Source organism: Zingiber officinale, chromosome 9A (assembly GCF_018446385.1).
Source record: "Zingiber officinale cultivar Zhangliang chromosome 9A, Zo_v1.1, whole genome shotgun sequence".
Taxonomy (NCBI): Eukaryota; Viridiplantae; Streptophyta; class Magnoliopsida; order Zingiberales; family Zingiberaceae; genus Zingiber; species Zingiber officinale.
The window spans coordinates 89420001-89441476 of NC_056002.1; the positions used below are offsets into that span (position 1 = coordinate 89420001).

General features: G+C 37.7%; 1 protein-coding gene across 1 annotated transcript; it reads right to left on the reverse strand.

Annotated features, from left to right (window-relative positions):
• Positions 1-1237: 1237 nt before the first annotated feature.
• Positions 1238-4152, reverse strand: LOC122019314. Its single transcript, XM_042576793.1, has 5 exons — positions 3754-4152; positions 3439-3567; positions 3213-3396; positions 2158-3116; positions 1238-1852 (listed from the first exon to the last, which is right to left on the reverse strand). Exons 1-5 carry the CDS (start codon positions 4150-4152, stop codon positions 1238-1240), a joined length of 2286 nt encoding a protein of 761 aa, XP_042432727.1.
• Between the last annotated feature and the right edge of the window lie 17324 nt (positions 4153-21476).

Sequence of the window (21476 nt, forward strand, 5' to 3'; positions counted from 1 at the left end):
TTTCCATATCGACCTCGAGGAAAATGCTCCTTTCTCAAGTGAATTCAAACCAAGTCTCCTTCTTTGAAAACAGAACGCTTTCTATGCTTGTTCGCCTCCCTCTGATACTTCTCATTGTGCTTGATAATTTTTTGATGAACTTTCTCGTCCAATTGCTTGATATATTTAGCATGATCTTCTCCTTCCCCGCTGATATGATGAGTAAGAGAGATTGGAGCTAAATCTATTGGAGTGATGGGCTTCTTACCATAGACAACCTCGAACGGACTCAGCCCCGTAGTTTGACTCGGTGATCGATTATAAGCAAACTCCGCTTGAGCCAAAACCTCATCCCATTGGTGATAATTCTTTCCAATCAAACTTCTCAAAAGGTTTCCTAAGCTCCAATTCACAACCTCGGTTTGCCCATCAGTTTGTTGATGGTGAGAAGAACTAAATTGAAGTTTAGTTCCAAGTTTCTCCCAAAGCGTTCGCCAAAAATGACTCATGAATTTCGAATCCCGATCAGAGGTTATGGCCTTTGGGATGCCATGAAGTCTCACAATCTCTTTGAAATAAAGATCAGCCATATGAGTGGAATCCATCGTTTTGATGCAAGGAATGAAGTGCGCCATTTTTGAAAACCGATCAACGACCACCATAATCGAATCTTTGTTCCTTTGAGTGCGAGGCAGCCCAACAACAAAGTCCATACTCACATTCTCCCATGGACATAATGGTACTGGCAAAGGAGTGTACAAACCCGTATTTTGTCCATGACTTTTAGCAATATGACACACTCTACACCTCTCCACATACTTCTTGACATTTTGATCCATACGTGGCCAATAGAAATTTTATTGTATGAGTGCAAGAGTCTTTTCTCTTCCAAATTGTCCTGCAAGACCTCCACTATGTGCTTCATCAACAATCGTTAGTCTTAATGAACAATCCGGAATACATAATAATGTACCTTTGAAGAGATAACCATCATCAATCAAGAAAAACTTGAATGGAGCTTTTAAAGATTCCTCCCAAATTCTGCCAAAGTATGAGTCATCCTTGTAGAGATCTTTTATTACCTCGAATCCAAGCACTTGCAATTGCAAAGTAGGCAACAAAGAATGTCGTCGACTAAGAGCATCCACCACTCGATTTAGCATGCCAGACTTGTGTTTGATTACAAAGTTGAATGCTTGCAGAAACTTGACCCATTTGCCATGTCGTGGGTTTAACTTTTGTTGTGAATTCAAGTGCTTCAAGCTTCATGATCCGAGAAGAGAACAAACTCGTTGTGTAGGAGATAATGTTGCCAATGATCCAACGTGCGAACAATGGCAAAGAACTCCTTGTCGTATGTTGAATAATTGCGTCGAGAATTCATCATCTCACTAAAGAAAGCGATGGGTCTGCCTTCTTGGCTAGAACTCCTCCGATCCCCACATTGGAAGCATCGCAATCCACTTCGAACACCTTTCCGAAATCTGGAAGTTGCAAAATTGGAGCCTCCATGACTTTTTTTTTTGAGAAGCTCAAAACTTTTTAATGCTTCCTCCGTCCACTTGAAGCTACCACCTTTCAAACATTCAGTTATGGGAGCGATGAGGGTGCTGAAATTTTTGATAAACTTGCGGTAAAATGAAGCCAAGCTATGAAAACTCCGAATATCATGAATCGTCTTAGGAATTGGCCAATTTAGAATAGCTTCAATCTTGTCCCGATCCATCTTGATGCCCTTGGAAGAAATATTGTAGCCCAAAAAGATGAGGCTGTTGGTGAAGAAGTGACATTTCTTCAAATTGGCATACAACTTCTGTTCTCTTAGCACTCCAAAAACTTGTCGAAGATACTTAAGTGCTCTTTTGGGCTGGAGCTGTACACAAGAATATCGTCAAAATAGACAACAACAAACTTCCCAATGAATTGTTTAAACATGTGATTCATGAGCCGCATAAAGATAGAGGGTGCGTTAGAAAGTCCAAATGGCATAACCAATCACTCGTAAAGACCATCTCTTGTCTTAAAAGCGGTTTTCCACTCATCTCCAAGCCGCATTCGAATCTGATGATAGCCACTCCGTAAGTCAATCTTAGAACCAATTTTGAAGCCATGAAGTTGATCAAGAAGATCATCAAGGCGAGGAATAGGAAAACGGTATTTGATCGTGATTTTATTTACCTCTCTACTATCAACACACATACGCCACGAACCATTTTTTTTTAGCACAAGAAGTGCTGGAATGACACAAGGACTTTTACTTTCTTGCACAAGACCTCTTGCCAACAAGTCTTCAACTTGTCGCTTCAACTCTTCATGTTCCTTAGGGTTCATTCTATAAGCAGCATTATTTGGGATCGATGCACCAGGGATTAGATCAATACAATGTTGAATGTTTCGCATGGGAGGAAGGCCCGGAGGAATTTCTTCAGGTACGACATCAGTAAATTCTTGCAAAAGAGGCTGCACTTGCAGCGAGATGATATTACTCTCCTCATTTTCTTCCAAAACCACCAATGCAAATGCCGCGAAGGATTCATTCATTGCATCCTCAAGTTGCGTTTGAGAGAGCATATTATTTCCTTCTTCCTTAGATGGCTTAACAATGCCCTTCATTCTTGACGGCCCCAAAATTATTTTCTTGCCATCTTTTACGAAAGCATAGGTGTTTTTGAATCCATCATGTTGTGTTTTCCTATCAAACTGCCAAGGTCTTTCAAGAAGCAAATGACAAACATCCATAGGAATAACATCACACCAAACTTCGTCTTTGTACTTGTCTCCAATAGAAAATTGCACAAGGCATCGTTTATTTACCTTTACTTCATTACCTTTTCGAAGCAATGATAGCTTGTAAGGTCGAGGGTGATCTTTGGTTTTTAATTGCAGCTTCTCTACCATAGTTGTAGCCACAACATTTTCACAACTTCCTCTATCGACAATGATGTCACACACCTTGCCATTTGACGTGCATCGGGTGTGGAAGATATTATTACGAAGCCATGAATCATCTGGAACATAGGTGGTGTTGAGACTACGCCGTATCACCAAAGCTTCCCCATGATCTTCATAAGTGATATCTTCCTCCTTGTCACATTCATCATAAATGGGTGTTGTCTCCTCATTCTCCTCGTCATACTCTTCCTCAATGAAAGTAATGATTCTTCAATTTGGACAATCGGCAGCAAAATGTCCGAACCCTTTGCACTTGAAACAAGTTTTTTGATTAGTCAGACCACTGGATTTCACAAAACCAGCACCACCATCCTTACTTGCGGCAGATTTCTGTTTTATGTCTTTGGCTACCGGAGTGTTCTTGGAAGCAGAAGCACTTCCTCGATTAGAAGCACCACCACCCGACGAGAAACGTCCCCCAAAACGACTTGATTCTTTTTTTTGTTTTTCAACCTTAAGAGCCAACTGGCATACATCATTATATGTTCAATATGGCTATAATTGGACCACATTCCCAATCTCATACCTCAATCCTCCAAGAAAACGAGCAATGATTTGTTCTTCTGGCTCCAAAACATCGCACCGCATCATGAGGTTTTCAAATTCAGCCACATAGTCTTCCACGGATAGATCCTTCTGCTTGAATTTGTGATATTTAAGAAAAGTATCTTGACGATAATTATCCAGCAAAAATTTCCTCCTTAACTCCTTCATTTTGTCCCACGTTCTGATTTTTTACTTGTCATCTCGCATACGTTGCTTCTTAAGGTGTTCCCACCAAATGGATGCATATTTTTTTAACTTGATAGCCACCAGCTTCACCTTGCTATCTTCTTGAACATCTTTGAACTCAAAGACTCTCTCAACGGAATTGAGCCAATCAATGAATTCATTGGGATTATTTCTTCCTTCAAAATCTGGAATATCAACTTTAAAATCAAAAGACTTGTTGCGGACATTGTCTCTTCGGAACTGTGGACCACGAGAAGCACGGTCACGTGAGTTATCATCATGAAATGGATTGAAATCCACATCATTATTTGTAGAACCACCATCTGAATCATGACCATCAACATCATATTCACGATGTTTGCCACGCGCAAGGCGTTGCTCGAGTTGTTGCACTTGTCTCCTTAAATCTTCTAACTCGATATCACGAAGGTTCCTTTGACGAGCTTGAGGATCCTCATCGTTTGGTCCCTTTCTTCTACGACCAGCCATTGCAGACCAAAGCTCTGATACCACTTTGACACCGAGTAATTAGAGAAGTAGGAGGAAACACAAGGAACTACTCAACACTCACCACTCTAAGAATCCACCAAAAGAGTTTAGAGCAAGATAAATAGAAGATAATAACTTCTAAACAAGCTTAAGAGCTCAAGATAATTCTTATTTTCCAAATTGTCCTCACAAACTTTCAAAAGAGGATAGACAATTCTTGGAACAACCCTCCAAGTGAGTCAAAAGAAATAAATAAGCTTGCATGATCTCAATACCTAGAAAATAGGAACTTTGATACTAATAATTATAAAGATAGTTAAATACTAAGATTATGTAGATACCTAGATGCAATTTAATGAGACGGATAACCACAATTTCTAAGAAAGAGGTGATTCTTCGAGTTCCGTCACAGTTTGGCCCCACTTCACTAAATCAGCCATAACTCCTTCTAGACATAATATTTTTGAGATCTGTAAATTTTGTTAGAAACAAGACTTCTTAGGCTTCCCAACGGTATATGGCACGCATCGTAATTCATTCCCAATGAAAACAGCTTAGTGATTAAAGTTGGTCGACTTTTCCCGTGAAAGTTCCAGCGCCATATTCCCCCTTGACCATAATAATTCGCAAGTAGCAGCAAATGTGCTTATTTAGTTGTTTGTCTATCAATATTTGTGATTCTTCTGATATCTGCTCAATTTCAAAATTCATTTACATAATAGATAACCTTGTGGATAACTTGTTATACCAATGATTTTTTAATTTATGTGGAGCTACATTATCTTACCAGGATAGACTACTAGTGATTCTAAAATATACAACTGAAGTACTGATGCACAAATTATATATAACAGATGCTCTTGTGTTCTATAATACATTTTTTTTCAGAATTATTAAGTTTCTAGAAATTCCCTCATCATAACAGTTGTCCCTAATGAACTTAGTATTAATGTTAAAGATGGAAATTTATCAATCATTATTGTGATTTTAGTTTCAGTAAATTATTTTACCTTATTTTTACAGGAATTTAACGTCTTTTTTGAGTTCTAGTTTTCCTCGAATTTCTGTTGCTTAGGTATTCTTTTCACTATTTTCTCCCTTGTTTTAGTTTAAGCATACTGTTGAATTTTACAGTTCTTTATAGTTGTCTCTATAAATGTAACACCAAGAAGATTACCCCCGTGCTCAACCTGATGACACTTCTAAGCATAAAAAATAGCAAACACGAAAATTGTAAACACTTATAGTGATCTCCCGTAGATTTGCAATCAGCGCCGGTAAGACTTGCTGATGGAAAAATGATCACAGAATCGAAAAGCTTTTCATGGTTCACAAACCAAATCCCTCTTGCGAGATTAGACAAACCAATCTTGAATATTCTTCATGCCTCTTTCAATCTTGTGCATATGGACGAACCTTGCACAGAGACCTTTCATATGGGACGAACCCATTCTCTTTGACTTTGCCCAAAAACTCACACATAGCAAGCCCCCTCTTCCTTTCTCTCTTGTGTTCATCCCATTTTTTTTCCACCTTCACCAATTGCCTTGGACGCCTGTTATATAGAGGAAGATGACTCTTCATCTTCCTCTGGAAGGTGAAGGGGAAGAGGCACCCTTTCACCTTCTTAACACCAACATCTCCCACTCGTCCAAGTCAATCCATAAAGGTTATCTGGTCATATAGACCATATCAATCACATAGACTACAAGATGATCATGTCATAGAGCCAAAGTCAAACATTAATTGGTCACAAAGACCAAATAAGTCACATAGACTATATGAAGGCTAGAGCAAAATACTAATTAGTGACAAAGACTAAATAAGAACATTCAATTCATACTTTAGGGAAAATGGTTCATGCGACAGCAAGCACACTGAGCATTTATTGCTAAGCAAATTGTTACATCTTACATAGTTGCTCTCTGAGCGATCACTGCTAATAAAGTTGTTACACTTTACTTAGCCGCTCTTCCAAATGAATTAGAGGCATTCTCATAGTGGCACAAGCCTCTCTCCTGGCGGAACATATCCGTTATCCAGAAAGCATTCAATATCCAAGTGACACATAGTCATTATCTTAGAGATTTACATGTCTTACTTTTTACCCAGATTAAATAATCTTTATTTATATCAATATGAACATCTCTAATCCCTTACAATGACCATTATGTCAAGAGCATGTTCTATATTCAATATTCACATTTATTTCTATACATAACAGAAATGGGTCGACCCGTGAATAACATCAAAAGATGTAAATCTATTTAATCTTCCTTTTTAGCTAGAATCTATTCATTTCAATTAGTCGCTTTCCTAGTTCTGTTTCATAGACTGAATCATTTATAGTCATAGGATACATGCTAAGTAGCAGACACTGATTAAAACTTCAAGTAAACAGCTAAATAGTCACTAAGGATAAAATCTGAGATTAACTTATAATCTCATAGGTCTCACATAGTAGAGAAACATGGATTTATTCTCCTACTACCCTTCTTGTCGCCATAGCACATGTAGTATGAATCACATGCTACGATGTTATTCTCTTTACTAAAAAGAGTGCATGTTGTTCTTAAATTTTAACATCGTACAGATTTTGATCTAGATATACCTAATGTCTAATCCTGAATTCAACATATGAATTCCAATCTGGTTTTCAATAGATTTAGTAAATGGTGGGTTCATTTACTTCGATCATTACATAAATAATCTCATCTTGACACAATTATCAAGGTGACTTTTATTAGAGTGTATACTGAAAGCCTAAGCTTTTGTAGACATTTATTTTGAATAAAGAATCACATTTGGTCAAATTATCTACATTTATTTGTAGTTGTTCAATTAATTTATATTGTAGATAACATAGTATGTGGTGTCACATACAGAAGATAATGTTATCATTACCTTATAAATTATAAACAGTAGCTCACGACCAAGATGGAAAAGAACAAACCATTGGAAGGTCGTAGTGTAATTAGGTATTAGTTTATCTTAACTATATAATTACACTAGTACACTTAGAGTGTATTGAGTAGGACCATCAGAGGTCATTTCTTTTATACTGACTTTATAAAGAAACAAAGACCTCAGTTATTATGAAAGTGTGTGCTCTTAATCCTAATATAATAACAAGCACATATATTTGATATTTATTTCTTTAATTTATCAATGGGTGAGATTTAGTTTGATAAATCAATAAGCTCGATAAGTTGGGAAATGATATCACTTATAGTGTGTGTTGTTGATTATAGAATGAAACTGTGTCTTAGTGATCTAGGTTGATAATGTCCCCAAGAGGAGCTCATAAGGATTGTCATGTTAAACCCTGCAGGTGGACTTAGTCCGACATGACGATAAGGTTGAGTGGTACTACTCTTGGACTAAGATATTAATTAAATGAGTTGTCAGTAACTCACTTAATTAGTGGGTATTCGACATCTTAAACACAGGGAGACTAACACACTCATAATAAGAAGGAGCCCAAAAATATAATTTGAGATTGGTACGGTAGTTCAATAATAGTTCTCTAGTGGAATGGATTATTATTGATAAAATTAAGTTGTGTGTTCGGGGCGAACACGTGATGCTTAATTTTATCGGGAGACCAAAACCAATTCCTCTTCTCGGTCCCTATCGTAGTCTCTTATTTATAGAGTACTATACCCACCTATACCCACCTTTATACCCATGTTATAGGGGTCGGCTAAGCTAGCTTGGGGACCAAGCTAGGGTCGGCCAAGCCTTGGTCCATGGGTGGCCGGCCCTAGCTTGAACCCAAGTCTAGGTGGCCGACCATTAAAAATACAAAAAGAATTTTAATTTTAAAATTTTTTCTTATGTGGAATACATGATTTAAAAGAGAGTTTAAAAATTAAAATATTTCCTTTTATAAGATTCTACAAAAGATTAAGAGAAGAGTTAAATCTCTTTCCTTATTTGTAGATTAAAAGGTTGATTTTAATTTTGGTAAAAACTTTACTTATTTATCATCCACATGTTGAAAAGTTAAATTTTAAAATTATAGAAATTTCCTTTTATAGCATCAATCATGTAGGGATTATTAAAGAGAAATTTTATTTTAAAATTTCTTCGGAAGCAAATTAGGAAGCTTTAATTTTTCTAGCGAAAAATTTCCTTGTTTGCTTATTTGATGTGGCCGGCCATATACACTAAGAAAAGGATTTTAATTTTAATTAATTAAAATTTTCCTTTTTAATGGCAATAGAATTAAGGAAGTTTTTATTAAATTTTCCTTATTTGCCAAGGCTAAAGGATTATAAAAGAGGAGGTTTGGGTGCCTTTGTGGTAACAACCTCTATTCTATTTTCTCCCTCTTTTCTTCCTTGGTTTGGCCGGCCTCTTCCCTTTCTCTTCTCTCCATCTTTGTGGCCAAACCTCTTCATGCTCTTGGAGTCTTATTTGGTGGCCGGTTCTTAGCTTGGAGAAGAAGGAGAGAAAGCTTGCATCCCTTGGAGTTTGGTTGGTGGAAAAAGATCTTCATCCTTTGGAAGTCTTGCTTGGCCGAAACTTGAAGGAAGAAGAAGAAGGTGCTAGGTGGTTCTCGTCTTGGAAGATCGTTGCCCACACAACGTATGAGGTTAGAAGAGGAATACGGCAGAAGATCAAGAGGTCATTATCTACTAAGAAAGGTATAACTAATATTGTTTTCCGCATCATGTTTGTTTTATCTCCATGTAAAAATACCAAATACAAGAGGCATGCGATTCTAGTTTTTCGAATTAGTTTTCGAAATTATGTTCTTTTATTTTTTTCTTTTCCTTGTGATTTGTTTGTTCTTAGAGGTTAACCTAGGGTTACTATGGGAAGGTTAAATATTTAATTTCCTTAAAAGACTTTGTCTAGTCGGTGGTGGTTGCTCCCATATCCAAGAAGGCCATGTGCCTCGCCATGCAGTATTAGAAGCCGATTTTGGAAATAGATATTTAATTGTCTTCGTGACCTAGGTGATTTGGATCGAACGTGTTAAGTTCCGCAGGAGATCCAAATCTAAACCTAAAAGAACAAATAAATTAAACTTAGGATCAAACGTGTTAAGTTCCGCAGGCGATCGAAGTTTAATTTAAAAGAACACATGGTAGCTAGGAAAAAGTTCAGACCTTTGTACAAAATTTTTATACAGTGGAACCGTTAGGTTTTCCGAGTAGCAACCAACAATTGGTATCATAGCTAGGGTTTTGCCTCTGTGTATTTGGTATTAGTTTATTTATGCACATATCATACATAATTTAGGCAGGATAATAGTAGGATGTGCTAACTTTGTGGATGCAGGATCCAACTATTATGGCTTATAGTTATTATGTGTGTGATTGGACCCTTGGACATGTCAAGGGCATTTTATTGTGTGTGCATGATTGTATTATAAAATACAGTAGGAGCTGTATTTAGTTTTATTAAGATTTTATTTTTGATCTAGATACATGTACATTCCTTCGAGGAATATAGGATCTAAAAATGTAAAATTCTATTTATGTCGCGAATCGAATCTTGCAAGGCGTGGAACCTTTTGAGGACCAGAGACGCAGCAGAACAAGGAGCAAGATGGATGCGACAACTAGATCCGGTGGCGGTGGCCAAAAATGGCAGCAGCTAGGGATGACGACACACGGAGGACAACAATAGATAAAAGCCATAATAGTTGAAAATTAGTTTTTCTATTTATTGCTTTTATGTTGTGCTGTGTGTGCTTGTTAGTATGCATGTTAAGTAGGCTAACATAGTCAAAATTTCTCATTTTAAATAACTAAGTGGGAGAGGGATTTTAAATAAATTCCACGGTCTCCATTACTGGTTTGTAAGTGATGCAAACAAACTTGCGCGTTGGCTCTGAGTGTCTTCCTCCATATCGGATGAGTTTGTTTGTAGATCACTAGATCAAACTTCCATTTTGGATGGCTATAGGAAATTAATTAAGAGAGTGTGATCTTCCCTATCGGAAGGGGTACAATCTTATTAATGGACTTAGTGTCAAGTAATGGTATACACTTAGACACGTCTAATAGTATCTGTTGGAGCAATCCCAATGGTCCGTGCGACCATGTGTTTTAGTGTTTGGGCAAAAGGTTTAAGTTAGGTTCACCCTTGTATTTGATATGTGTATTTGAGTTGTGCAGGTTTGCAGGATACACATGTGACTCAGGTTGATGACTTCGAGTCCGGTGAAGGATGGATCATCTGAGGGACCGTGGATAAGACAGCGAGGACAAGGGCCAAGGGAAGCGACTTCGAGGCATACGCGAAGGATGACATTGGGGACGAGCCGCGGGCTTGAATGCATCCGAGGGACGAGAGCCAAAGGAAGTAGGCTTGAAGGCAAGAGGTCAAAGCTGCAAATGAAGCGTCAAATGAGTCATAAGGGTGAGGGTACGAGTACATGAGAGATTGTACTCAGAGTAAAATCCTAGTTTTAGGGTTTTACTGTGGCAGTACTGTAGTGCTACTGTAGCAGTCGACTGCATATTTTAGCAGTCGACTGGTGCAGTCGACTGGGGCAGTCGACTGGCAGCGAACAGAATATCTCTATTCGCTCGGTTAGTGTGGAATCGAGCCGTTGGGATATAACGGTCGAATTTCCATAGAGGGTAGTCGACTGCATGTTTTAGCAGTCGACTGGTAGGCGGGATTTTCCAACTTGTGGCCTATATAACCAAGTCTTGGGAGCTTGGTTGAGGTTGACGAAATAGAGGTGGTTAATCTCTATTAGTAGTCTACTTGTGCCCTAGCATGTAAAGAGTCCTTGGTGAGAGTTGTGATGAGTTTTCTCCACCCACAAGGAGCTACGTGAGCTAGCTGGAGGTCTTCCGCGGAGTAATCCACCGACGGATAGGGATCGTCCACCTTACGGACAGCCGTGGAGTAGGAGCTTTATCTCCGAACCACGTAAATCGGCGTGTGTTGGTTTACTTGCTCTTTCTTGTTCTTTGTATTTGTATTTAGCTTTCGTATTTGTGTTTGTATTATTTGTATTCCGCTGTGCAACTAACAAATACGTAGAAAGCGATCGATTTGGGGGCGCCGTCTATCCAAACCCCCCTTCAAGCCGGTCACCGATCACCCAACAGTATCCTCCCTATCGGAGTCACTGCTATTATTCGTGTGACCAAAGGAAACCAACTATTAATTTTATTTGTCAAAAAGTTAGGTTGACAAGATAATAAAATTAATGGGTTAAACCCTCCTTTTACAAATGTTGAATTTTTATACGTCCACACTATTGTGGCATACAAAATTCACGGTGTTTTGAGGTGTTGGTTAATTTAAAATAGTATTGTTTGAGGAATCAATATTATTCTAAATTTAAAGTTCTGACCAAAAGTTATTTGTGATTCTTAGGATGACTTTCAACCCACTGGCCATTATACTAAAAGAGAACAGACTTACTGGTCCTAACTACATAGATTGGAAAAGGAACCTGGACATTGTTCTTACTGCTGAAAGCTATAAGTTTGTACTGACTGAGCCTTGTCCTGATGCACCCACTGGTGAATCTACCCAAGAGGGGATTGAATATCATAAGAAATGGGTAAAAGCATATGAGATGGCGCGGTGTTACATTTTGGCTTCAATGTCAAATTTATTGCAACATCAGCATCAAGATTTACCAACAGCTTATGATATTATGAACAATCTCAAGGAACTCTTTGATCACCAGAATCGGGCCTCTAGGCAAGAAGGCATGAGAAAGATAATGACAGCCACCATGCAAGAGGATACTCCCGTGAGGGATCATATCCTAAAGATGATGGCTTATCTAAATGAAATACAAATCCTTGGAGGAGAAATTGATGGGGAAACCCAGATCGATATGCTCCTCCAAACGCTACCTAGAAGTTTTGAGCAATTCCGCATGAATTACAATATGAATAAAAGGGTATATTCATTAGCGGAACTACTGACAAAACTTCAGGCAGCAAAAGGTTTGTTTCGTCACAATTCTCAGATTCATTATACTGAAAATGGTTCTACTTCTAAACCGAAAGGCAAGAAGAAGAAGAAACAAGTTAGCTGAGCAAAGAAAGTGAATAAATCTCAGAGTACAGGACCTAAAGCTGGATTGAAGAAGCCGAAGGGTAAGTGCTTCATCTGCAAGCAGTCAGGGCATTGGAAAGTGGACTGTCCTCGTAGGAATCAAAACAACAAAGGTATATCTCATGCTCTGGTTGTTGAAACATGTTTAGCGATGTTATCTACCAGCACCTGGTGTGTAGATACGACCACTGATCATGTCTGCAATTCTTTGCAGGGGTTCCAGGAAACCCGACGACTATATGAAGGAGAGATAACCGTCTACATGGGCAATGCTACTAAGGTGGCGACTGTTGCAGTGGGAGACGTCTACTTATCTTTTGATAGAAATAGAAAATTGGTTTTAAGAAATTGTCTTTATGTACCCAGTTTTAGAAAGAATTTAATTTCATTTTCTAAACTGTTTTTGGATGGATATTCTGTTTCTTTTAGTAACAATGTAGTTATAAAGAGAAATAAAGTGATTATCTGTTCTGGTGCATTAGTTGGCAATTTATATACTTTAAATCCAATTTCTCCCACAAAGCAAAATATGGAAATTTATAACACATCTTCTAATACTAATAAGAGAAAACAACCTTCGGAAATGAACCAAGCATATCTTTGGCATCTAAGGCTTGGTCATATTAACTTAAGTAGGATTCAAAGGCTTATAGCCGATGGACTCTTGGGTTCATTAGAGTTGGAAAATTTTCCAACTTGTGAATCTTGCTTGGAAGGTAAAATGACCAAGAGGCCTTTTAAGGCCAAGGGGTATAGAGCCAAAGAAGTGTTAGAATTGGTTCATTCTGATTTGTGTGGTCCTATGTCTATCCAGGCAAGAGGTGGTTTTGAATATTTTGTCTCTTTTATAGACGATTATTCAAGATACAGATACGTTTACCTAATGCGCCACAAGTTTGAGTGCTTTGATAAGTTCAAAGAGTACAAGGCTGATGTGGAGAAACGACTGGGTAAAAGTATCAAGACACTACGGTCTGATCGTGGTGGCGAATACCTCTTAGGAGAGTTTAGGAATTACTTATCAGAGGTCGGGATCCAATCCCAATTGTCCGCACCTGGTATACCCCAATAGAATGGTGTGGCAGAACGAAGGAATAGAACTCTTATGGAGATGGTTAGATCGATGATGAGTTATTCAGAATTACCAAATTCGTTTTGGGGATACGCTCTGGAAACGGCAGCGCACATTCTGAACTTAGTACCTTCTAAATTAGTATCTTCTACTCCCACAGAATTGTGGAATGGGCGAAAGCCCAGTCTAAGACATATTCGGATTTAGGGTAGTCCAGCACATGTGCTGAAACCAGATGCTGATAAGTTAGAATCTCGTACAGAAGTTTGCGTGTTTGTGGGTTATCCCAGAGGAACGAAAGGTGGTTTATTTTATAGTCCTAAAGACCAGAAGGTCATTGTTAACACCAATGCCCAGTTTTTAGAAGAAGACTATATAATGGATCACAAGCCCAGTAGCAAAGTTGTTCTAGAAGAACTTAGAGAGGACACGCCTACTTTAGTACCGACAGTACAAGATGAAGTACCACAAGAGACTACAACACGTGTCACACATGATACACAACCACAGACGGTGCCTCGTCGTAGTGGGAGAGTTGTGTGGGAACTTGAGAGATTCATGTTTTTGGGAGAGTCTTCGGACTTGATCTCGGGTAAACATGAACCTGATCCTCGAACATATACGAAGCACTCCAAGATATAGATGTAGTATCTTGGCAAAAGGCAATGAATTCTGAAATAGAGTCTATGTACTCCAATAAGGTCTGGGAACTTGTAGAACCACTTGATGGTGTAAAAGCTGTTGGATGCAAGTGGATCTACAAAAGGAAAAGAGGGACAAACGGGAAGGTGGAAACCTTCAAAGCTAGGCTTGTTGCGAAAGGGTACACTCAGAAAGAGGGAATTGATTATGAGGAGACCTTTTCACCGGTAGCCATGCTTAAGTCTATCCGGATACTCTTATCCATTGCCGCTCATATGGATTATGAGATTTAGCAAATGGATGTCAAGACAGCTTTCCTTAATGGAAGTCTTGAAGAAAACATCCATATGAAGCAGCCATAAGGGATCATTGAAAAAGGCAAAGAGCATCTAGTGTGCAAGCTCAATCGGTCCATTTATGGACTGAAGCAAGCTTCAAGGTCTTGGAACATCCGGTTTAATGAAATAATCCAGTGATATGGTTTTATTCAGTGTCCGGATGAGTCTTGTGTATACAAGAAGTGTAACGGAAACGTGATGGTATTTCTTGTACTATATGTAGATGATATTTTGTTAATTGGCAACAATGTCAAGGTATTATCGGACATAAGGGTATGGTTGTCCAAACAATTTGATATGAAGGACTTAGGAGATTGTGCACACATTCTTGGGATCAAAGTTATAAGGGATCGCAAGAAAAGAATGTTGTGTCTATCCCAAGCTTCATATATAGATACAATCCTTGCTCGTTTTAGCATACAAAATTCCAAGAAAGGTTTCTTACCTTTTAGGCATGGAGTAGCTCTATCTAAAGAGATGTCTCCAAAGACATCAAAGGAGATAGAGGACATGAAAGGAATTCCTTATGCTTCGGCTGTAGGAAGCCTTATGTATGCAATGCTGTGTACGAGACCTGATATCTGTTTTTCCATGGGCATGGTTAGCAGATATTAGAGTAATCCTGGATAAGGACATTGGACTACGGTAAAGCATATATTAAAGTACCTGAGAAGGACTAGAGATTATATGCTAGTTTACCAAACAGACGATTTGCTCCCTATGGGTTACACGGATTCAGATTTCCAATCTGATAGGGACAACAGTAAGTCTACATCAGGCTATGTGTTTACTTTAGGAGGTGGAGGAGTGTTAAGCAGAAATGCGTTTCGGACTCAACCATGGAAGCTGAGTATGTGGCAGCCTCTAAGGTAGCTAAAGAAGCAATATGGCTCAGGAACTTTCTGATGGACTTAGATGTGATTCCTGGTTTGCCCAAAATCATCACAATTTATTGTGATAATAGCGGCGCAGTTGCAAACTCAAAGGAACCACGAGCCCATGAGGCAAGTAAACATATAGAGCGCAAGAACCACCTGATACGAGATATCATGAAGCGAGGATAAGTTGTCATCGCCAAGATTGCTTTAGCAAATAACCTGGCAGATCCTTTCACTAAGGCCCTTCCAGCAAAAGCTTTCGATCGGCATGTGGAGGGGATGGGAATCAGATGTATGGCAGCAGATATGGCAGCTTAGTCATTAGTATAAGTGGGAGATTGTTAGAGTGTATACTGAAAGCCTATGCTTTTGTAGACATTTATTTTGAATAAAGAATCACATTTGGTCAAATTATCTACATTTATTTGTAGTTGTTCAATTAATTTATATTGTAAATAACATAGTATGTGTTGTCACATACAGAAGGTAATGTTATCAGTATCTTATAAATTATAAACAGTAGCTCACGACCAAGATGGAAAGGAACAAACCATTGGAAGGTCGTAGTGTAATTAGGTATTAGTTTATCTTAACTATATAATTACACTAGTACACTTAGAGTGTATTGAGTAGGACCATCAGAGGTCGTTTCTTTATACTGACTTTATAAAGGAACAAAGACCTCAGTTATTATGGAAGTGTGTGCTCTTAATCCTAATATAATAACAAGCACATATATTTGATATTTATTTCTTTAATTTATCAATGGGTGAGATTTAGTTCGATAAATCAATAAACTCGATAAGTTGGGAAATGATATCACTTATAGTGTGTGTTGTTGATTATAGAATGAAACTGTGTCCTAGTGATCTAGGTTGATAATGCCCCCAAGAGGAGCTCATAAGGATTGTCATGTTAAACCCTGCAGGTGGACTTAGTCCGACATGACGATAAGATTGAGTGGTACTACTCTTGGACTAAGATATTAATTAAATAATTTGTCAGTAACTCACTTAATTAGTGGACATTCGACATCTTAAACACAGGGAGACTAACACACTCATAATAAGAAGGAGCCCAAAAATGTAATTTGGGATTGGTGCAGTAGTTCAATAATAGTTCTCTAGTGGAATGAATTATTATTGATAAAATTAAGTTGTGTGTTCGAGGTGAACACGGGATGCTTAATTTTATCGGGAGACCAAAATCAATTCCTCCTCTCGGTCCCTATTGTAGCCTCTTATTTATAGAGTACTATACCCACCTTTATACCCATGTTATCGGGGCCGGTTAAGCTAGCTTGGGGACCAAGCTAGGGCCGGCCAAGCCTTGGTCCATGGGTGGCCGGCCCTAGCTTTAACCCAAGTCTAGGTGGCCGGCCATTAAAAATACAAAAGGAATTTTAATTTTAAAATTTTTTCTTATGTGGAATACATGATTTAAAAGATTCTACAAAAGATTAAGAGAAGAGTTAAATCTCTTTCCTTATTTGTAGATTAAAAGGTTGATTTTAATTTTGGTAAAAACTTTACTTATTTATCATCCACATATTGAAAAGTTAAATTTTAAAATTATAGAAATTTCCTTTTATAGCATCAATCATGAAGGGATTATTAAAGAGAAATTTTATTTTAAAATTTCTCCGAAAGCAAATTAGGAACCTTAATTTTTCTAGCGAAAAATTTCCTTGTTTGTTTATTTGATGTGGCCGGCCATATACACTAAGAAAAGGATTTTAATTTTAATTAATTAAAATTTTCCTTTTCAATGGCAATAGAATTAAGGAAGTTTTTATTAAATTTTCCTTATTTGCCAAGGCTAAAGGATTATAAAAGAGGGGGTTTGGGTGCCTTTGTGGTAACAACCTCTATTCTATTTTCTCCCTCTTTTCTTCCTTGGTGTGGCCGGCCTCTTCCCTTTCTCTTCTCTCCATCTTTGTGGCCGAACCTCTTCATGCTCTTGGAGTCTTATTTGGTGGCCGGTTCTTAGCTTGGAGAAGAAGGAGAGAAAGCTTACATCCCTTGGAGTTTGGTTGGTGGAAAAAGATCTTCATCCTTTGGAAGTATTGCTTGGCCGAAACTTGAAGGAAGAAGAAGAAGGTGCTAGGTGGTTCTCGTCTCGGAAGATCATTGCCCACACAACGTCTGAGGTTAGAAGAGGAATACGATAGAACATCAAGAGGTCATTATCTACTAAGAAAGGTATAACTAATATTGTTTTCCGCATCATGTTAGTTTTATCTCCATGTAAAAATACCAAATACAAGAGGCATGCGATTCTAGTTTTTCGAATTAGTTTTCGAAATTGTGTTCTTTTGTTTTTTTCTTTTCCTTGTGATTTGTTTGTTCTTAGAGGTTAACCTAGGGTTACTATGGGAAGGTTAAATATTTAATTTCCTTAAAAGGCTTTGTCTAGTCGGTGGTGGTTGCTCCCATATCCAAGAAGGCCATGTGCCTCGCCATGCAGTACTGGAAGCTGATTTTGGAAATAGATATTTAATTGTCTTCGTGACCTAGGTGATTTGGATCGAACGTGTTAAGTTCCGCAGGAGATCCAAATCTAAACCTAAAAGAACAAATAAATTAAACTTAGGATCAAACGTGTTAAGTTCCGCAGACGATCCAAGTTTAATTTAAAAGAACACATGGTAGCTAGGAAAAGGTTCACACCTTTGTACAAAATTTTTGTATAGTGGAACCGTTAGGTTTTCTGTGTAGTAACCAGCAACCTTAACTTATAGGTATGTCTCTATTCACAGTTACATAAGTTGCCCCATAAGTAACGGTTTTATCTCTATTTATACTCAACAAATAGAGATGATTGCCCATGTGAGTGGACCAATCTCAACCTGCCAACATGCTCATCGAGACTTTAATTCAAAATGTAACAACTTATACACTGAATAGATCATGACATTTTGCAACGTGTTATATTTCATGAAGTCACAAAGACTTCCCATTCTTTGAAATGACTCTTTAGTCAATAGCTTAGTATAAGGATCTGCAAGCATAGTACGTGTAGGGATATACTCAAGAATTATCATTTTCTTGTCCACAATATCCCTTACAAAATTATACTTAATTCTATATGCTTGCCTTTGCTGTGATATTTGGGATCCTCAGCTTGGCCGTTACAGTACACTGTAACAGGACTCCCACTGTCCTCAGCAATCTTCAAATGCTTTAAGAAACTTTTTCAACTAGACAGATTGTTGCACAACTGCGTAAGCTACACAACTTTCAATATCGACAAGGCTACATAAGGCTACTTCTTGCTATTCCATGAGATGATGCCACCATTTAGTAAGAAGGTATAGCCTGATGTGGAATTTCTGTCATCAAGGTCTCCTGCCCAATTTACATTTGTGTAGCCACTCAAGCTCATCTTAGACCCTTGAAAAACAGATACATAATCTGTTATCCTTTTAAGGTATTTAATTATCCTCTTCATCGCTTTCCAGTGTCTCAATCTTGGGTTTAACTGGAAACGACTAACTAAGCTAACACCATAGCTTATATCAGGACGAGTACACAACATAGTGTACATTAAACTACCAATAGCACTGGCATATAGTTTTTTTTTCATTTTGGTTATTTCCTCAGGAGTCTTGGGATACATACTTTTGCTCAAAACAATACCTCTCGCTATACACATCTATTCGATATTTCAACCTAACATATTGAAGTGTTATAGCATCTTAGTGATATAGACTTCTTGAGACAAACCCAAAACTCTTTTTGAACGATTTCTAATGATCTTCACTCCTAAGATATACTCTTCTTCTCCCATGTTTATTATGTCAAATTGTGATGAAATCCAGGATTTGACTTCTATCACACACTGTATGTCGCTTCCAGTTATTAGCATATCATCAACATATAATGATAAAATGACAAACTTTCCTTTTCCTTTCTTAGGTAAACATAATGATCCTCATTGATCATTTCAAAACTATAAGATAAAATGATTTCATTAAATCTTATGTTCCATTGTCTTGACGCTTGCTTTAGCCCATATATAAACTTCTCAAGTCTACATACTCTTTTCTCTTGGCCTTTAGCAACATAACCTTCTGGTTGTACCATATAGATTTCTTCGTCAATATTACCAATAAGGAAAGCTATTTTTACATCTATCTGATGTAATTTTATGCAAAATTGTGCTACTATAGCTAGGATGACACGTATTGACACAAACTTCACAATTGGGGAGAATGTCTCTTCAAAGTCAATACCCTCCATTGGGTATATCCTTTTGCAACTAATTGAGCTTTGTATTGATTAATCGATCCATCTTCTTTCCTCTTTATTTTGAGAATCCACTTATTCCCAATAGCCCTTCGGCTCGGAGGAAGATTGACTAAATCTCAAACTTGATTTTTTTCTCATTGACTCCATTTTCTCATCCATTGCAATTTTCCATTTTTCTCTTATTGAGTTTCTCAAAGCTTCCTCAACTGTTCGAGGTTCCTCATCATCAACTGGGAGAATCATCAATGCCTCATTCTTAATATCAAACCTTCTCCGAGAAATAATCTGACGACTACTTCTTTGAAGGTTAGACTGTTGAGAAACTGACTCATTCAGTGGCAAATTACTCCCACTCGGTTGACTAGATTCAGGCATCTCTTGATCTGTTGATAAAGGAATATTACCCTCCTCCTCTATCTCATATAGAGGAATTGTCTTACCAACTTCACATCGTGTTGGGAACTCAGTTTCAAGAAAAGTAGCATCTCTTGACTCTATTTCAGAGATGATTTCATTTTGTCGCTCACCAATAAAAACATAACCCTTGGAAGTCTCAGAATACCTTATAAAGATACACTTCTTACCTCTAGGTCCTAATTTTTCATGTTCATGAGTCTTATCATGAATGTAGGTAGCTGACCCCAAGGTCTCAGATTACTCAAATCCGACTTTCTACCTGTCCAACGTTCATGTGAGGTAGATGGAACTGACTTTGAAGGCACTTTGTTAAGTATATAGGCCGCAACTAATAATGCATCTCCCCAATAGGAGATTGGCAAATTAGCCTGCGCCATTATAGACCTAACCATTTCAAGAAAAGTCTTATTTCTTCTTTTAGCAACCCCATTTTGCCATGGAGTTCTAGGGATAGTTAGTTGTCTAATATCCCTTTCTCATTACATATTATTTTGAACTGATCAGACAAATATTCACCCCCATGGTCAGTGCGCAAGTTTTAACCTTACTTTCCATTTGATTCTCAACTTCCTTCAAGTAACAAATAAAGCAATCTAATGCTTCAAATTTGTGAGAAATCAAATACACATGATCAAAACGTGTGAAGTCATTAATAAATGTAATGAAATAAGAATTCTCATTTCTAGCCTTCATATTCATTAGACCACAAATAGCTGAATGAATTAATTGCAATGGTGATTCAATCCAAATAGCCTTACCAAATGGTTTCCTAGTTGTCTTTCCAGCAAGACAATGCTCACATATAGACAAGTTTATCTTAGCATGAGTGTATAAAAAATCCTCCTTGGCTAATCTATTCATTCATTCTTATCTTATATGTCCTAGTCTAGCATGCCAAATTTTATCATTAATATCAGCATTACTAGTAAGAGCAATGTTTGAAAAACAATCATTATTATTATTTGGTTCTACATCAAAACCATAAAATCATTTGTTGCATAATCATGCCCAATTAACACAGAGTTAATTCGAAGTTTCACACAACGACTATAAAAATTTACACAAAAACCTAAATCAAGAAGATAAATGATGGAAACCAGATTTTGTCAAATTTCAGGAGCATACAGGACATCATGTAGAAACAGGGTACGCCCACCACGTAGGTTGAGCTTGCAAGTGCCAATTCCTTTGAATTCAATTCTTGCATTATTTCCTACATATATCCATTTGTTGCTAACTGGTACCCGACGATACTCCACAAATGTAACTCACTCTTGAGCTACATAGTTGGTTGCTTCTAAATCTATAATCCATAAAGGATAAGAATCAACTAACAACACTGGACTAGTAACAAAATGCTTAAGAAAAGAAGACGCATTTACATTGTTTCAATCTGGTCTTCTTTCCTTTCTTCTTAATTGGGTCTTGTCCCACAATGGAAACTTCTTTCTTCTTTCCCTTCCCCTTCTTAAACCATTTCTTTTTCTTGGATCCAGATGATCCAACAGAACCAATAGCCACATAGGCTAGTCCAAAAATCCTTGCGGATTCAACTCTCTCCGCCTCCAATTCTACATGGTGTGAGATGTCAATGAAAGTCTTAATACTCTCACTGTGAGTTAGGGTCTGCTTCATAGTCTCTCAAGAATCTGGAAGGGAACGAATAACTGCTTGAACTTGT

Excerpts from the sequence above, each read along its gene's own strand:
- LOC122019314 (XM_042576793.1), bottom strand. The coding sequence starts at position 4,152 with ATGGCTGGTCGTAGAAGAAAGGGACCAAACGATGAGGATCCTCAAGCT. Across the intron at positions 3,397-3,438 it reads GGTATGAGATTGGGAATGTG|TTGGCTCTTAAGGTTGAAAA; the intron begins GTCCAATTATAG and ends GATGTATGCCAG. Across the intron at positions 1,853-2,157 it reads TGTGTGTTGATAGTAGAGAG|CTCCAGCCCAAAAGAGCACT; the intron begins GTAAATAAAATC and ends TCTTGTGTACAG.